The sequence below is a fragment of the Chinchilla lanigera genome, unplaced genomic scaffold (assembly GCF_000276665.1).
Source record: "Chinchilla lanigera isolate Chin_1 unplaced genomic scaffold, ChiLan1.0 scaffold00051, whole genome shotgun sequence".
In the NCBI taxonomy this organism is placed as follows: domain Eukaryota; kingdom Metazoa; phylum Chordata; class Mammalia; order Rodentia; family Chinchillidae; genus Chinchilla; species Chinchilla lanigera.
The window spans coordinates 10,583,088-10,598,150 of NW_004955452.1; the positions used below are offsets into that span (position 1 = coordinate 10,583,088).

The 15,063-nt window shown below is 49.9% G+C and overlaps 2 protein-coding genes across 3 annotated transcripts; one reads left to right on the forward strand and one right to left on the reverse strand.

Annotated features, from left to right (window-relative positions):
- Position 1: 1 nt before the first annotated feature.
- Tmem234 (transmembrane protein 234) lies at positions 2-5,906 on the reverse strand. Of its 2 annotated transcripts, none has more exons than XM_013519559.1 (5): positions 5,828-5,906; positions 5,435-5,586; positions 4,458-4,524; positions 897-989; positions 2-531 (listed from the first exon to the last, which is right to left on the reverse strand). In XM_013519559.1, the coding sequence occupies exons 1-5, from the start codon at positions 5,841-5,843 to the stop codon at positions 446-448; spliced, it is 414 nt and encodes a 137-aa protein (XP_013375013.1). In that variant the 5' UTR covers positions 5,844-5,906; the 3' UTR covers positions 2-445. The 2 variants fall into 2 exon arrangements, with proteins under 2 accessions (XP_013375013.1, XP_013375012.1); XM_013519558.1 differs by having other exon boundaries at positions 438-662.
- On the forward strand, positions 5,842-12,782 carry Eif3i (eukaryotic translation initiation factor 3, subunit I). Its single transcript, XM_005395055.2, has 11 exons — positions 5,842-5,964; positions 6,057-6,149; positions 7,879-7,966; positions 8,272-8,337; positions 9,222-9,371; positions 9,454-9,581; positions 10,903-11,013; positions 11,127-11,216; positions 11,636-11,709; positions 12,381-12,473; positions 12,600-12,782. Exons 1-11 carry the CDS (start codon positions 5,842-5,844, stop codon positions 12,679-12,681), a joined length of 1,098 nt encoding a protein of 365 aa, XP_005395112.2. The 3' UTR covers positions 12,682-12,782.
- Positions 12,783-15,063: the final 2,281 nt, after the last annotated feature.

Genomic DNA, 15,063 nt, shown 5'->3' on the forward strand with positions numbered 1-15,063 from the left:
GTCTGTTTAGTGCAGATTTATTGAAGGCTGCTACCGGCCAGAGGTTGCACTGGTGCCGCTTCAGGACCTGGTACTGGGCTCACAGTCTGAGAGGGGTTGACAGTTGAGCATCTTCACCTACCTCAAGGGGGACAGGCCGCTCATTTCTCCTACCTGCCATTCTGATGCACTGTCTCGCCCTCTGTCAGTCAAGGTACTCTGACCGGGCCCTGGAGGTCTCTGGGTCTCACTTCTGACACAGAGACGGCAGCTGGCCCTTTCCACGCAGGTGGGCTCTGCACTCCATGGAACCTGCCACAGTGAGAGTGTGGAGCAGGCCAGGTTAGCAGCCGCTGCTGAGAGCTAGTGTAAAGTCTCCCGGGCTAATGCCCAGCAACTGAACACGGAGTGAAGGTCACAAAACCCCGTCTCTGCTCCTCTCTTGCTGTGATCCATGAGGTAGCCGTTATCTCCAGATGAGAAGAGGAGGCTGGGGCTCAGAGCAAGAGCTGGTCCACGTGCTCACTGTCCGCGCCTCATGGCCAGGGCTTCCTGGAGACAGCAGGGGCGGGGGTGGGATCGGTCCATTCAAAAGGTTGATGGTGGCCCCTGGGTTTTGCTCACTGAGCTCGTGATGCACAGTGTAATTCCTGTCACGGTGAGCACCATGCCAGCAGCTGCTCCTGGGAGAACGGGTGGGCAGATACCAAGGGGCTTTGAGCCCAGCCATGCCAGTGGGCAGGAGGAGCTGGTACAGGGCCACAGGAAGGATTGGATGGGGCCTGGCCCTGATTCTCACCCCCAGCCTCTGTCCCCAGACTTCCACCCATGGGAGGTGAAGGATTCTGGGAAAGAATTAACTCAGGCAAGTTGAGACCCAAGCAGCTGCTTCCTGCATTCACAGTAGCTTGACTTACGTTTTCCACCAACATCTTCTCCAAGGAGCTTCCCAACAATCAATGTGAAGACAATGGCCAGAGAGTTGCAGATGGGCACAGCCAGAGTCAGATCTGGTGGTCAGAATGAGAAGAACTCTCAGATGCAAAAAATGCCTTTCTAGGCACAAAATATTTTCACTTCATCCCATCATTTCATCTCTTCAGAAAGTGTCATGACCCCATTTTCCAGATGTGACAGCAAAGCTCAGGACTGAACCCCATGTCTCCTAACTCAAGTTCAGTGCTTCCACAGGATTCTAGCAGAGATCTCTTCCTTAGTTCTGAAGCTCCAAAGAGCTGATTTTCAATAAGCAAACTAAAAGAAATGGGCCAACGGGAATAACAACACAGTATGGGGGTGGGGCGGATGAATTAAAAAAAAAAAAGAACAGAATTGTATTCTTTGTCAGAGCCGGGTATGCAGTGGACATAGTGGACGTAGTGGTGCACAACTGTAATCCTAGGACTCCGGAGGCTGAGACAGGACTGCTGTGAATTCGAGGCTACCCTGGACTACAAAGTGAGTTCAAGGCCAGTCTGAATTACATAGTAAGACCCTATATCAAAAAAAAAAAAAAACGAAAACCAGCCAGGTACCAGGTATGGTGGCACATGCCTGTAATCTCAGAACTCTGGGGGGCTGAGGCAGGAGGATCAGAAGTTTGAGCCCAGTCAAGGAAATTTAGCTAGACCTTGTCTCAAATAAAAAATTTAATATTAGGCTAAGGGTGTAGCTGAGTGCAAAGGTCCTGGGTTCATTCAATACCCAGTACTGCAAGAAAAAAAAAAAAAAGCTACTTGGATTTTGGGTTTTGGGGGGGCAGGTTTGAGACGAGTCTCACTATGCAGTTTAGGCTGGCCTTGAGCTCACTTTGTACCCCAGGTTGGCCTCGAACTTGCAATGATCCTCTTGCCTCAGCCTCCTGAGTGCTGGGATTACAGGTGTGCGCCACCATGCCTAGCTGCTATTTGTAATGAGACGCATAACTACAGGCAGACTGACATGCTCTCAAGCCTCACCTGCTAGGGTAGAGGAGGAGGAAGTGGTCCTGTTCTTTATTTCCTGTGATGCTCCAGCACGGCTGCCGTTACCCATCCAAAACAATGACACAACACTCCTACCTACTCAGAGCAGTTTTCCTGACTTCATACCTCATGCGGAATGTCATGGCTGCTAAGGACTGCTTTGCAACAGCAGATGAGGGAGCAAGAAGCATGGCGATTTGGAAGAGCAGAGCATTGCTCTCCCTGTGTAATTGTGGTTAAATCATTCAAACCCACTGAGCCTGTTCTGTCCCACATAAAACAGTGATAGCAACCTACCGCCTCCTTTGTAGGGCTGTTGTGAGGTGAATTATGAGAACGTATATTATTTTTTCTTGCAGTATTGGGTACTGAATGAACCCAGGACCTATGTATATACATAGTCTTTGGGTGAAGAAGATACTTAATAAAATAAATACTGTTTTATTAGAGAAGAGGGATATTACAGGATAGAGACAGAGTAGATGACGACAGGATCCAAACACTGCAATTTTCTCAAAACTTGGTAAATAACTAGCTACAGTGAATTCATTAGGCCAGAGACTTTCAAACTTTTTTGGGGGGGTACTGCAAATTGAACTTAGGACCTCAGGCTTGCCAGGCAGGCACTGTGCCAGTGAGCTATATCCCTGGCCCTTTTTTTTTTGAGACCAGGTCTCACTAAGGAGCCTAGGCTGGCCTCGAACTCCTAGTGATCCTCCTCCCTCAGCCTCGGAATGCTGGAATTACAGGCATGTGCCACCATGCATTTTTTGGTTTTCTGAGACAGGGTCTTACTCTGTAGCCCAGATTGGCCTCAAAGTCACGGCCATCCTCCTGCCTCAGACTCCCATGAGCTGGGATCACAGGCATGTGTCACCATGCCCAGCTTCAAACTTCTTTTCTTATCATACTGAGGGTTGATCCCAGAGCCTCTTACATGCCAGGCACTGAGCTGCACCTTCAGCCCTTTCTTTTTTTATTTAAGGAGGATCTCACTAAGTCTCTAGGCTGGCCTCAAACTCTGGATTCTCCTGCCTTGGCCTGCTGAATAGCTGGGATTACAGGCATATGTCACCACACCCAGCTTCAAATTCTTTATAGTCTTATGAGAAGCCCCAAATATAAATACTATGAAAGCAGACAGACTCTAGCTGAAACTAAGGTGGCAGGTCTGGAAGCCATCTTGTCCCCTTTCCTTCCAGTGGCTTCTGAGGTGTTCCTCAGAGCTATTTGGAGCCCAAACTTCCATCAAGTCTCCTGAAGGTCTTGATTCCAGGGAAGGCAAAATCAGTAGGGGAACTTTCATAGTAAAGTTTCAGCACATAAACTTGCTTTGGTATTTCATTTCATTTTATTTTGAGGCAGGGTCTCACTATGTTGTCCAGGGTGGCCTCAAACTGGCAGGGACCCTCCTGTCTCAGCTGGATTACAGGTGTGTACCACCATGACCAGCTCAAGGGCATAAACTAAAAAAATCCTTTTGCACTGACTAAAGAGAGGTAAAGTTTTCAAAGTTTATTTCCTCTGTGTGTGTGTGTGTGTGTGTGTGTGTTGTGTGTGTGTGTGTTACTGGGGACTGAACGCAGGATCTTCACACTGAGCTACATCCCAACCCTTTTTATTCTTTGAGTCAGGATCTTACTAAATTGCATGTTGCCCAGGCTGGGCTCCAACTTGCAATCCTTCTGCTTCAGCCTCCAGAGCGCTGGGGTTATAGGCCTCTGGACCTGTAACTTCATCTCCTAAATAAAGATAATCATCTGTGCTTCCCAGGGTCAGGATGGGAATTGAAATGTGTAACACTAGCACAGTACCTGATGCAGCTGAGGACAGTCAATAAACACGGGGAGAAAAAAATGTGGGGAGAAAGGAAATTTATTGAATTCCTACCCTGGACCAGGAATCCCACTAGATGCTTCTCATATATTGAATTTAATCTTTACAATGCTACAAAACTGACTGTATAAACCAAGGTTCAAAGAATAGGACTGCTCTAGGTCAGGCAGGTAGCACACAGTGTAAGCTAAAGTATCAAAGCCAACACTCTGTGCAGTGAAATGAGTCTCTGCTGCTGCACAAGACTGCCAGGCTCCAGGCCAGCCTGGCATCAGACTCATAACCCGCCCAGCACGCCCTTGTGACTCAGAAAATAAGGTACAGAGAAGGAGCCAAGGCTGTGATCAGTGGGAGAGTGCTCTGTAGTGTGGACAAGAACCTAGGCTTAATCCTCAGCATGGAAAACAAAACAAAGCACAAAGAGGGAACCAGAAACAGGGGCACAGGTGCTCTTTCAGTCTTTTTGAGACAGGGTCTCGCTATGCAGTTCAGGCTGGCCTTGAGCTCACTTTGTAACCCATGCTGGTCTTGAACTCACATGATCCTCCTGCCTCGGCCTCCCAAGTGCTGGGACTACAGGCATGCGCCACCACGCCTGGCCTTTCTTTCCTACTGATAGAAACAAGGTGTTTCAGGCTTCCTCTCCAAAATGAGAGCAGCTTAAAGCAAGAGACCCACCTGTGGATGCCAAGGTGAGGTAGTAGAGAAGGGAGCCACACTGGTTGAGCAGAAAGGGCATCAGGTACTGGAAACGGGAGAAATCCAGGTCAATGTGATTGCTTGACTGAGCCCGCTGCCTTCTCTGAGCTTCAGGCATATGCCTTCTTTGGAGGGAGCAACAGTTATAAGTGCCCAGGGAACATTAAGCCCTCTGAGGAGGATCCTTCCAGGGCAAAGAGAAAGACTGAAGACCACACCTTTGCTTGAAACACCCTCTCCCTCAACTCAGCTAGTTCCCATCCTTCCCATTCTATAAAGCCTTGAATGCCAATGTCACCTCTCCTAGAAGCCCACCCTAAATCCCCCAACTCCAGCTTGCTCTGCTGAACTCACACAGCACTTATCTGTCCCTCTTTCCTTGCCTTTAAACTTGAGAGTAGCTGCATCCATGCCTGGCCTTTCTCACAGCCTCAACTGGTGCCTGAAAGGCAGTTGTCTTCCTCTGCAAAGGCCCTGAGTACAGTAGTTACCTTATATAACTGGAGGAATCGCAATACTAAAGTATTCAGAGCAGCCAAAATGGAGACTATGACGAACCAGTGATCCAGGCCCAACGGTAAGTGCTTTATGTGCCTCCCTACACTTCATTCTTATAACTGCCTTCTTCTTCTTCTTGGAGACACAGTTTCGCTATGTAGTTCAGGCTGGCCTTGAGCTCACCATCAGCCAGGGTGGCCTCAAACTCTAACGGACCCTCCTGCCTCAGCCTCCCGAGTGCTGGTTCAGGCGCAATGCCACCATGCCTGACTCTTCATAAATGCCTTTTAAGAGTTATCACTATAATTGCCATTTACAGATGATGAAACCAAGGTATCCAGAGGATTAATATCTCATTGCGCCAAGAGCTTTTAGTAAGTTCTGAGCCAAACCTATTTGACTCCAGAGAATAACTGCTTAGCGGCTACTCCTCTGAGGGACGCCGTTCACAGACCCACCTCAGTATTCAAGAAAAGGGTCTTCATCTCCTGCAGCAACTGTCGCGCCCAGTTCCGCTCCTGCACCTCCTGCAGGCCGGCCGAGGCCCGCTTCAGCAGCGGCTGCGTGCCACCCCACAAGGCGGCTACCAGCACCAGGGCCAGCACTTGCCCTGAATGCAGAGATGGAGATTCCAGTCATCCGGACCCCCACCCGCAAACGGCCTCCCACCCACCCAGCCTCGCCCTCCTCTAGCCCCAACTAGCCGCCCGCTCTCCGATTGACGCCGCGGCCGCCCTCGGTGGGGTGGGCAGGCCCAGGGCGGTTGGGGAGATGAATCCAAGAGCCCCGGTTTTGGGGCGAGGAGGGGCAGTAGGAAATGAACTCGGGGTGGGGCGGGGCCGGCTACCCACCCAGAGAGGCCGCCATGGCAACACCGCGCTCTTCCACTTCCGGAAACGAGGGGGCGGGACCTATGACCCGGAAGTGGCCTGCAAGCCTTTTCCGGTTCCACTCACGTTGCCGCTCTTCTCGCGTCAGCGCCGCGATGGTGAGTTCCAGAGTCGCGGGTATTCCGGTAGGGGTCCCGGGACGCGGCGGGGGCCCAGTTCCGGACACTGACACTCCGTCCTGTCCCCACAGAAGCCGATACTGCTGCAGGGCCATGAGCGGTCCATCACGCAGATTAAGTATAACCGCGAGGGAGACCTCCTCTTCACCGTGGCCAAAGACCCTGTGAGCGTGGGCGCGAGGGCCGGCGGGACGGCCGCCGGCGGCGCGGGGAGGGCGCTGCGTTCCCCGGGACGCGGGGTGGTTCAGGCCGGGTTTGCCCGCTGCCGGGACGCTAAGGACGCCTCAGCTTGAAAAGTTGGGAAAAGCAATCCGCGAGCGCACTCTATCCAGGAAAGGAGGGAAGTACGTCGATGTTTGGTAGGAAGGAATAGCCGGGGAGAAGCCAAAGGAGACGGCTGTGGAAGCGGGCTAGGCGCCAGGTCGGCCTTTTCGGGTGACGAAGGCCGGTTCCTGAGAACTGAACCGTTCTGCCGCGGTAGGAGAACAGGCCGCTCGCACGGCAGAGCTGACCCATGGGGCCCCAGACTGTGCCGTTAGGACCCAGGGGACAGGCTGGAGGTGTGGCCCAGAGGTGGAGCTTGCGCTTAGCGAGCTTGAGGCCCTGGGTTCAATCCCCAGCATCAGAAAGACAGGGAAAAGCCACAGAGGACTTCATGAGGGGCTGCCTGGTCTCAGGGCAGCCTGCCATCCTGTCGGAAGCGCAGGGTGGCGCCTGCGTCTGGTACCTGTTAACTCGTGTCTAACAGTGAGGACTTGAAATCAGACTTGATTCGATTCCAGACTCCTGCGTCCGCTAGTCATGTGACTTGGAGCATGCCATTTAACCTTCTTAGTTCCTAGCTTATAGAGCCATGGGTACTTAAAGTACCCACCCAGGAGGGTAATATAATACCTCCCTTAATAAGATGAGATGATTTTTGTAAGGAGCTTAGCACAGTGTCTGCTGCAAGGGATGCCTAAAGTCACTTCTTTTTAGATTCCTTAGATATAATTTTGTTGGTGCCTCACAGCTCCCCCTTGAAGAAGGGCTTACTGTCTTGGCCATTTTTGTTGTTATGACAGTGCTAGGGATTGAACCTCAGGCCTCACACATGCCAGGCAAGTGCCCTACCTCTGAGCTACATCCCAGGTGTGCTGTCCATTTTAAAAATGAGGAAGCTGCTGGATGTGGTGGTGCACACCTGTAATGCCAGTGTCTGGGAAGCTGAAGCAGAATTGTCGAGAGTTCAGAGCCACCCAGGGCTACATAGTTAGCTCAAGGCCAGCCTGAATACATCTCAAAAAAACAAAACAAGCTGGCTGTGGTGGTACACACCTGTAATCCCAGCACTGGGGAGGCTGAGGCAGGTGGATTGTTGTGAGTTCGAGGCCAGCCTGGGCTACACAGTGAGCTCAAGGCCGGCCTGAACTGCATAGCGAGACCCTGTCTCAAAATGACAAAAAAAGAGAACAACCCATACAGATGGTAAAGCTGAAGTTCAGAGGGGAGAGGTTAGGGTTAGGGTTAGCTGAGATCATTCAGTGAGCTAGCGACAGCAGGTGCAGGAACCCAGGCTTCCCTACTACCAGTTGGTCTCACTTGGGTAGGACAAAAATGCCACTAATTTTCTGGGCTGGAGAATAACTTGACCTTTTATTCTTCTGATAGATTGAGTGAGGGAAGGGTTAGGCTGATGAGTAAGGATGCCTTTGCAAGCCTGATTCCCCTGCTACTTACCTTGAAGAAGGGAGGAGAATCCAGTAGCTGATCTTTTCATCAGCTCTCCTGCCCACTTCATGAGCAGGAAAGAGCAGGATTAGCTTGGCTAGAGATTGCAGAGGGTTCCTAGGACAAACTAGGAGGTCACTGTTCTTCCTGGGATGTAAACTGTCCTGTCATTTGACTCTGTAGATTGTTAATGTATGGTACTCTGTGAATGGTGAGAGGCTGGGCACATACATGGGCCATACTGGAGCTGTGTGGTGTGTAGACGCTGACTGTATCCTTGTTTTTGCTGAGTCTATGCTGTAGCGTCTGCCAGCTATGGAGATGTGGAGTTGGAGGTTGGGAGTTTGGGATGCTATTGTGGGTCTGGAAAATAATACCACCTTGTACTCTCAGTTTCTTTACTGACTGGGGGAACATTCAGGACAAGTTCCAGTTCTGGATGAGGAGTGTAAAATGCTCTGAGACCAGGGAGAGGAAGGAAGGTCTTTGGGGCTGGATTGGGAGATGATCTGGTTGGCCTCCCAAGAGCATAAGGGTTCAGGTGAACTTTGTCATATTCCTTAATACCCTCTCCAGGGGACACCAAGCATGTCCTCACTGGCTCAGCTGACAACAGCTGTCGTCTGTGGGACTGTGAAACAGGTAAGCCTAGGTCATTTTTTAGCAAAAACTTGACTGCCTACAGTATACCTGTCTAAGCAAACAGGTTCTGGGAAGTTGGAGATAAATCCAGAGATGGTGCCCGCTCCAGAGAATCTGAGACAATAAGGAAAGTCAATGAGTTAAGAAGCGTTACAGTAGGATAATAAGCATGGAGTCCCATGGAAGGCCAGAACTGGGCAACTGCTTGCCTGGGAAGGGGTGGAAGCAGCCCAGGATGATTTCCCAAGGCAAGTGTCATTAGCTAGAGCTTAAAGAAACAGAACAATATTCCCACTTTGGCACATGCTGGAATAAAAATATGGAGAATATTGTATTCTTCTTCTTAGGGTAGATAGTTAGCTAGTAGAGAAGATAAGGTGGAAGAGTCAGGCTAGGCAAGAACAGGCCTTGAATGCCCAACAGCAGCTTGGGTTTGTTGTGTAGCATAGCATTGAGGTTCCTGAGCAGGGAAGAGTGGTGGTCTGTTTAGTTTAGCAAGGTCCAGGAGCAGTGGAAGAGCTGGTGCTGAAGACAAAAAGCCTATGAAGCTAATCTGTTCAGTAAATATTTATTGGGCTTCTAGTTCTGTGTTGGCACTGGGGTCATGCAGAGAAGTCAGACCAGCTCCTGGCTACAGAGGAGCAAAGTCTGAGGGGGACAGATGGGCTACAGTCCACTCAGAACAGTGCCACGTTAGCAGGGTGTCTGAGGAGGGGCTGTGGGGAAGGAGTGGAAAGACTTGAGCCAAAGCATAGCAGTGAGGAGGAGAGTGGTGGGCTGGAGTCACGGGAGCGGGAGAAACCGAGATGTGATGATTGGCAGGTGTGGAGCCCTCCCTGAGGGGATAGTGAACCAGGGATATCCCAGACTCTGCCTATCTCCAGGGAAGCAGCTGGCCCTCCTCAAAACCAACTCGGCTGTCCGGACCTGCGGTTTTGACTTTGGGGGCAACATCATCATGTTCTCCACGGACAAGCAGATGGGCTACCAGTGCTTTGTGAGCTTCTTTGACCTGCGGGACCCGAGCCAGATTGGTGAGGGCGGGGGCCAGAACTGGGGTGGAGGTGGAGGGTACAGCCCTGGAGACCAGGGTCTGACATCTGCTGCCCCACACAGACAGCAATGAGCCCTACATGAAGATCCCTTGCAATGACTCCAAGATCACCAGTGCTGTGTGGGGACCCCTGGGAGAGTGCATCATTGCAGGCCACGAGAGTGGAGAGCTCAACCAGTATAGCGCCAAGGTAAGCAGGGCCAGAGTCCACCAGAATGACTCCTTACAAAAAGCCGGATACCTTGGTGGCTAGGAACAGGCTTTCACCACTTTCTTGGCTTTGTGTTGCAGCTATGTGATGTTGGCCAATTACATTCCTTCCTTGAGCCTGTTTATCTATAAAATATCTCAAGGATCAGATGACATCAGATGTTTGGGAAACTTGGCACAAAATACTCAGGACATGTTACTAATGAGCACAAATCCTTTTTCTGCCAGCAGAGAGCCAGCCCCTGTGCTCGGCTCCTATGGTGGCACATGCCTGTGATCCCAGCACTTGGGAGACCTCAGTCAGGAGGATCCCTGTGAGTTCAAGGCCAGCCTGAACTACATAGCAGACCCTGTCTCAGAACAGAGGATCACATATGATCCAGGGGGACACAGATGTGCAGACAGCACATGAATCAGATTGTGAATTGTGCCACCACTGTGGCCTCAACCAAGTACGGGAGGTGCACTGTATCACAGGGGCTAGCAAGTACTTTAATGGAGCTTCAAGCAGAAAGAATAGAATATTCCACAAGCAAAAGGAGTAGCAACAACAAAGATTCAGAGTTAAGGAAGTACGTGAATTCTTCAAGAATTCTCAGAATGTTTTTGGGCCCACATCCTGTGGGGAAGGTGGACAAGGACTAGATTGTAAAGGTCGGTACACATCAGGAGGAAAGGAGTTGATTTTCCTGTAGCTAGTAGGATTTTTTTTTTTTTTCTTTCACTACTAAGGATTAAACACAGGGCCTTTGCACTAAACTACACCCTCAGCTCTCTTTTTTAAGGCAAGATCTTAAGAAGTTGTCCATGCTAGGCTTAAACTTGTGATCCTCCTGCCTCAGCTTCCTAGAATGCTGGGTTTACAGGCATGCCCCAACACACCCAAGAATATGGAATTTTTGAAGGGTTGTCAATCATATTTTCTGCGGGCTACGGCTTGGGAGAATGGACCTGAACTAGCCAATAGGGCATGGGAATGTAGAGAGCTAGGTAGACAGAGTCGAGATATTTAGGGCTGGAAAGTCTTCTGATGTTCTGTCCGGAAAGTCTGATGACACCACTAGTGGTGTCCCTATAATATAGTTACTTGGGAGGCCGAAGCAGGAGAGTCACTAGTATCTAAGAGTTTAACACCAGTCTGGAGAACTTAGTGAGACCCTATCTCAAAAAAGAAAAGAAAAAAAGACCTTTAGAGGTGATGGATTAGGTTGAAGGGGTAAGGAAAGGCCTGGTTGTCCCAGGTTTCTGGGGAACAGTGGAGGTTGGCACTGGTCAGAGTCTCACTCCCCTTTACTCCTCAGTCTGGAGAGGTATTGGTGAACGTTAAGGAGCACTCCCGGCAGATCAATGACATCCAGTTATCCAGGGACATGACCATGTTTGTCACAGCATCCAAGGACAACACAGCCAAGGTAAGCCCGGCAAGAGGGCTGGCAGGGCTTCACTCCCCGTCCTGCACACACTCAAGCTGCCTGACTTGTCCCAAGAAGGCCTTTTACAGATTTCTCCTGTTTGCTTTTTCCAGCTCTTTGACTCCACGTCCCTGGAACATCAGAAGACTTTCCGGACAGAACGTCCCGTCAACTCAGCCGCCCTTTCTCCCAACTATGACCATGTAAAGAAACCCCAGCCAGGCTTCCTGTTAAGCTCTCAGAACCTTAGGATCGTGTTTCTCTAACAATTAGGCTACCAAAGTGGGGGGGAGTAGGGATAGTGTTGTGCTGAGAGGAGATTCTTGGGGCAGTGACAAGGCTGAGTGATTGGGAGCCCCAGGGAACTAAGCAGGAGGTGGCTGAAGTGTCTGTTCACCCTGTTTTGCTCTCCTCCTGTTACGTTGTGAGAGATGTCAAGAACTCACAGGGCAGGGGCTGAGGATGTAGCTCAGCAGCATAAGCGCTTGCCTGGCAAGCCTGAGGTCATGAGTTCGATTCCCGGTACCAAAAAAAAAAAAAATAAAACTTAACAGGGCAGAGAAGAAGCAGCAAATAGGCCTGGGCACCCTCTGGGCTCATCTGGACTTTTTCTTCCCTTCAGGTGGTGCTGGGTGGTGGTCAGGAAGCCATGGATGTAACCACAACCTCCACCAGGATCGGCAAGTTTGAGGCCAGGTAAAGAGAACGAGTTCATCCACACTACAGTCACATGGAGGACAAGCCCTAGTGGCGCCTAGGAAGTACAGGCAGCGTGATAAGCGTGTAACAGAGCAGTTAATATGAACCGTGAGGCTCTGTGCATGTCACATTTCTCTGCCCAGTCTTCTCAGCTGTGTAATGGAACAGTGATAATATACCTATATCATAAGATTGTGCAGATCAAGGGGCTGGGGATTTAGCTCAACAGCAAAAGCGCCTGCCTAGCAAGCGTAAGGTCGTGAGTTCGGTTCCCGGTACCAGAGAAAAACCAAAAACAAAAAAAAAAAAAAAAAACAAAAAAAAAAGATTGTGCAGATCAAATGAATGAGTTAATACTTGCTAAGCTCTCAGAGTACTACCCAGCACGTAGTAAGCACTTAGTATTAACTATATGTTCAGGCAGACACTTCATCTTACTTTGTTCATGTTCATTTCTCATTCTGATTTCCTCTTACTTATTTGCATTTTGAGAAGTGTTACCTCTGATACATTTTGTTTTTGTTTTTTCTGGTACCAGGAATCGAACTCACGACCTTGTGCTTGCCAGGCAGGCACTGTGCCACTGAGCTAAATTCCCAGCCCCACCTCTGATACATTTTGGAAGGAGGAGAATGAATTTATTTATCTCTTCACTCTGTCTCCTCTAGGTTCTTCCATTTGGCCTTTGAAGAAGAGTTTGGAAGAGTCAAGGGCCATTTTGGACCTATTAACAGTGTTGCCTTCCACCCTGATGGCAAGAGGTAGGGCCCCAGTGCTGGGAGGGAGCTCAGCCTGCGTGTTATCTCTGCCCCTTCCCCAAGCTGGGCCTCACGGGCTTGCCTTTCCCATAGCAGGCATCTGATTGACCCCTGGCCATCTTTTTCCAGTTACAGCAGCGGTGGAGAAGATGGTTATGTCCGCATCCACTACTTCGACCCACAGTACTTCGAATTTGAGTTTGAGGCTTAAGAAGCCAGATCTCTGTCTAGGCCAGAGAGACTGCTCATGGAACGTTTCACATTCTTAGAAATAAATTAGTTTGGTAATAAATGGCTTCTGGGCAGACAGTTCATGGGGTCTCTCTGATCTTTTTCTCTTTTGACAGCCCAATAGGCTGATACCAGTTGAGAATACATTTGTTTTGTAGCCCTGATCCCTATACTTCAGACACTTCCAGGCTAGAATTTCAGTATTCTGGGCTAGCTCAGGTTGCAGGCACCCTTATCCAAGGTCCAAGGTCTTGCAGAACCTGAGGTTTCAGGAGGTCCTCAGCCACACTGTTCAAAGACCTAGGGCTTATGGTGGGGGTTCAGCTGCAGCTTGAGAGCCTTCTGTCTTTTCACTTTCTGTCACTATTTGCCACCTTCTCCCATGCTGCTTTTGAAGGCTCAGGTGGGCAGGTCCAGCACAGAAACAGGCCTGAGAAGGAGGAAAACAGGTAAGGAAGCTGAGCAAAGGGGATACTTCCCCAGGGGTGCAAGTGGCACTCACCTCTCCACAGCCACAGGCTCTGGGACTACAGGAGGCCAGTTGGCCATGGGATTGAGGAGGCAGAGCAGGTTTTGGAGTTTTCATTGCTCTTTTGGCTGGTTGAGCCCTGACCACAGTGAGTTGTTAAGAGACATCTGTAGAGGTGGAGGGAGTTTCCAGCTGTGCCCCCTGGGATCCAGTGAGGTCAGCCCGGCTTAGTAGGGTAATAGCCATTCTTGGGCAGTGATAACCTTCTTTTTCTTAAAAAATACTGTTGCCAGTAAGGTATTGTACTGGGCTGTAAAACAAAACAGGAAAAAGACTAAATCCTACTCTTTAAGGAGTTCTGCATTGGGCATAATGGTGCACACCTATAATCCCGCACTTGGGAGGTTGAAGCAAAAAGATGACTGCAAATTCAAGGCCAGTCTGAGCTACATAGTGAGACCTTGTCTCAAAAAACAAAAAGCTGGGGCTGGGGATTTAGCTCAGCGGCAAAGCACCTGCCTGGCAAGCGCAAGGTCGTGAGTTCGGTTCCCGGTACCGGAGAAAAACTCAAAAACCCAAAAACCCAAAAAAAAAAAAAGCTATTTGAAGTTGGGTGTGGTGGCGCACACCTGCAATCTCAGCACTTGTGAGGCAAAGGCAGGAGAAAAGCTATTTGAGCTGGGTCTCTATTAAGGTTTATATCTAGATGTCCCCTCAAAGTCTCATAGGTGTGGCTTTTGGAAGGTGACAGGATCCTGGGTGTATGATACTGGGTTAGTCCACTGATGGGTGTAGGTGATGGACGTATTGAAGAAGGAAGGCCCACCTTGGGTTGGATGACACTAGCCAATGAAGCTTGTAGCCTGGATGCCATAAAAAGGGAGAAAAGGAGGAAGGCTGCTGCCATGTCGTGGAGTCCCTTTTCTCTACCATGCCGCCCTGCCTTGGGGCCAGCTGATTGTAGACGGAAACCTCTATAACTGTGAGCTAAATAAAACTTTTTTTCTTGCTGGGCATGGTGGCACACACCTGTAATCCCAACACTCTGGCTGAGTCAAGATCGTTGCAAGTTTGAGACCAGCCTGGGCTACAAAGTGAGCTCAAGGCCAGCCTGAACTGCATAGTGAGACCCTGTCTCAAAAAACCAAAACAAAAACAAAAACAAAAACCTTTTAACTCATGGGCCAGATATTTTGTCCCAGCAATGAGAAAGTAAGACTGTGTAAAAGACATGTGCTGTGGTTTGGATCAGGGATGTCCCCCACAGGCTTGGTCCCAGCTTGGTGCTGTTGGCAGGTGGTGGAAACTTAAGAAATGGGGCCTGGTGGGAGGTCTCTGGGTCCCTGGGGACATGTTGTTTTTTGGGGGGGCATGTTCTTAAAGGGGACAGTGGGACTTAGCCTCTTCCTCTTTTGGTCTTTGAATCCTGGTGGTGAGTTGAGCAGCTTTGTTCTGCCCCATCCTCCTGATGCCTTGCCATAGGCCCCAAAACAAGAAGGCCAACTGACCATGGATTGATGCCTCCAAAACTACAAGCCAAAACACTCTCAAGTTGATCATCTCAGGCAGGCATCTTACTACAGTGACAGCTGGTGTGAGGGCCCTGTGTGTCCATAAGGTTGCTCCCACTGGCTTAAGGGACATCATGAGCCAAAGCAAGGGGCTGGGGAAGGCACAGGTGGATACTGATAGTGGAGACAGATGTGGTCTTTAAAAACATAAAAAGCCAGGCATGGTGGCACACACCTGTAATCTCAGCACTTGGGAGGCTGAGGCAGGAGGATCACCGTGAGTTAGAGGCCAGCGTGGCCTACGTCGCAAGACCCTGCCTCAGCAACAACAACAAAAAACTGGGAAAAGCAGTAGGGAAGCTGGTGATTAGTCCAGATGGAA

Coding starts and splice junctions, on each gene's coding strand:
- Tmem234 (XM_013519558.1), bottom strand. Junction 990..4,457: donor CCTCACCTTGGCATCCACAG/GTGGGTCTCTTG, acceptor TCTGACCACCAG/ATCTGACTCTGGCTGTGCCC. Junction 663..896: donor AGAAGATGTTGGTGGAAAAC/GTAAGTCAAGCT, acceptor CCGTTCTCCCAG/GAGCAGCTGCTGGCATGGTG.
- Eif3i (XM_005395055.2), top strand. CDS start 5,842: ATGGCAACACCGCGCTCTTCCACTTCCGGAAACGAGGGGGCGGGACCT. Junction 6,150..7,878: donor TCACCGTGGCCAAAGACCCT/GTGAGCGTGGGC, acceptor TTGACTCTGTAG/ATTGTTAATGTATGGTACTC. Junction 7,967..8,271: donor GTGGTGTGTAGACGCTGACT/GTATCCTTGTTT, acceptor TACCCTCTCCAG/GGGACACCAAGCATGTCCTC.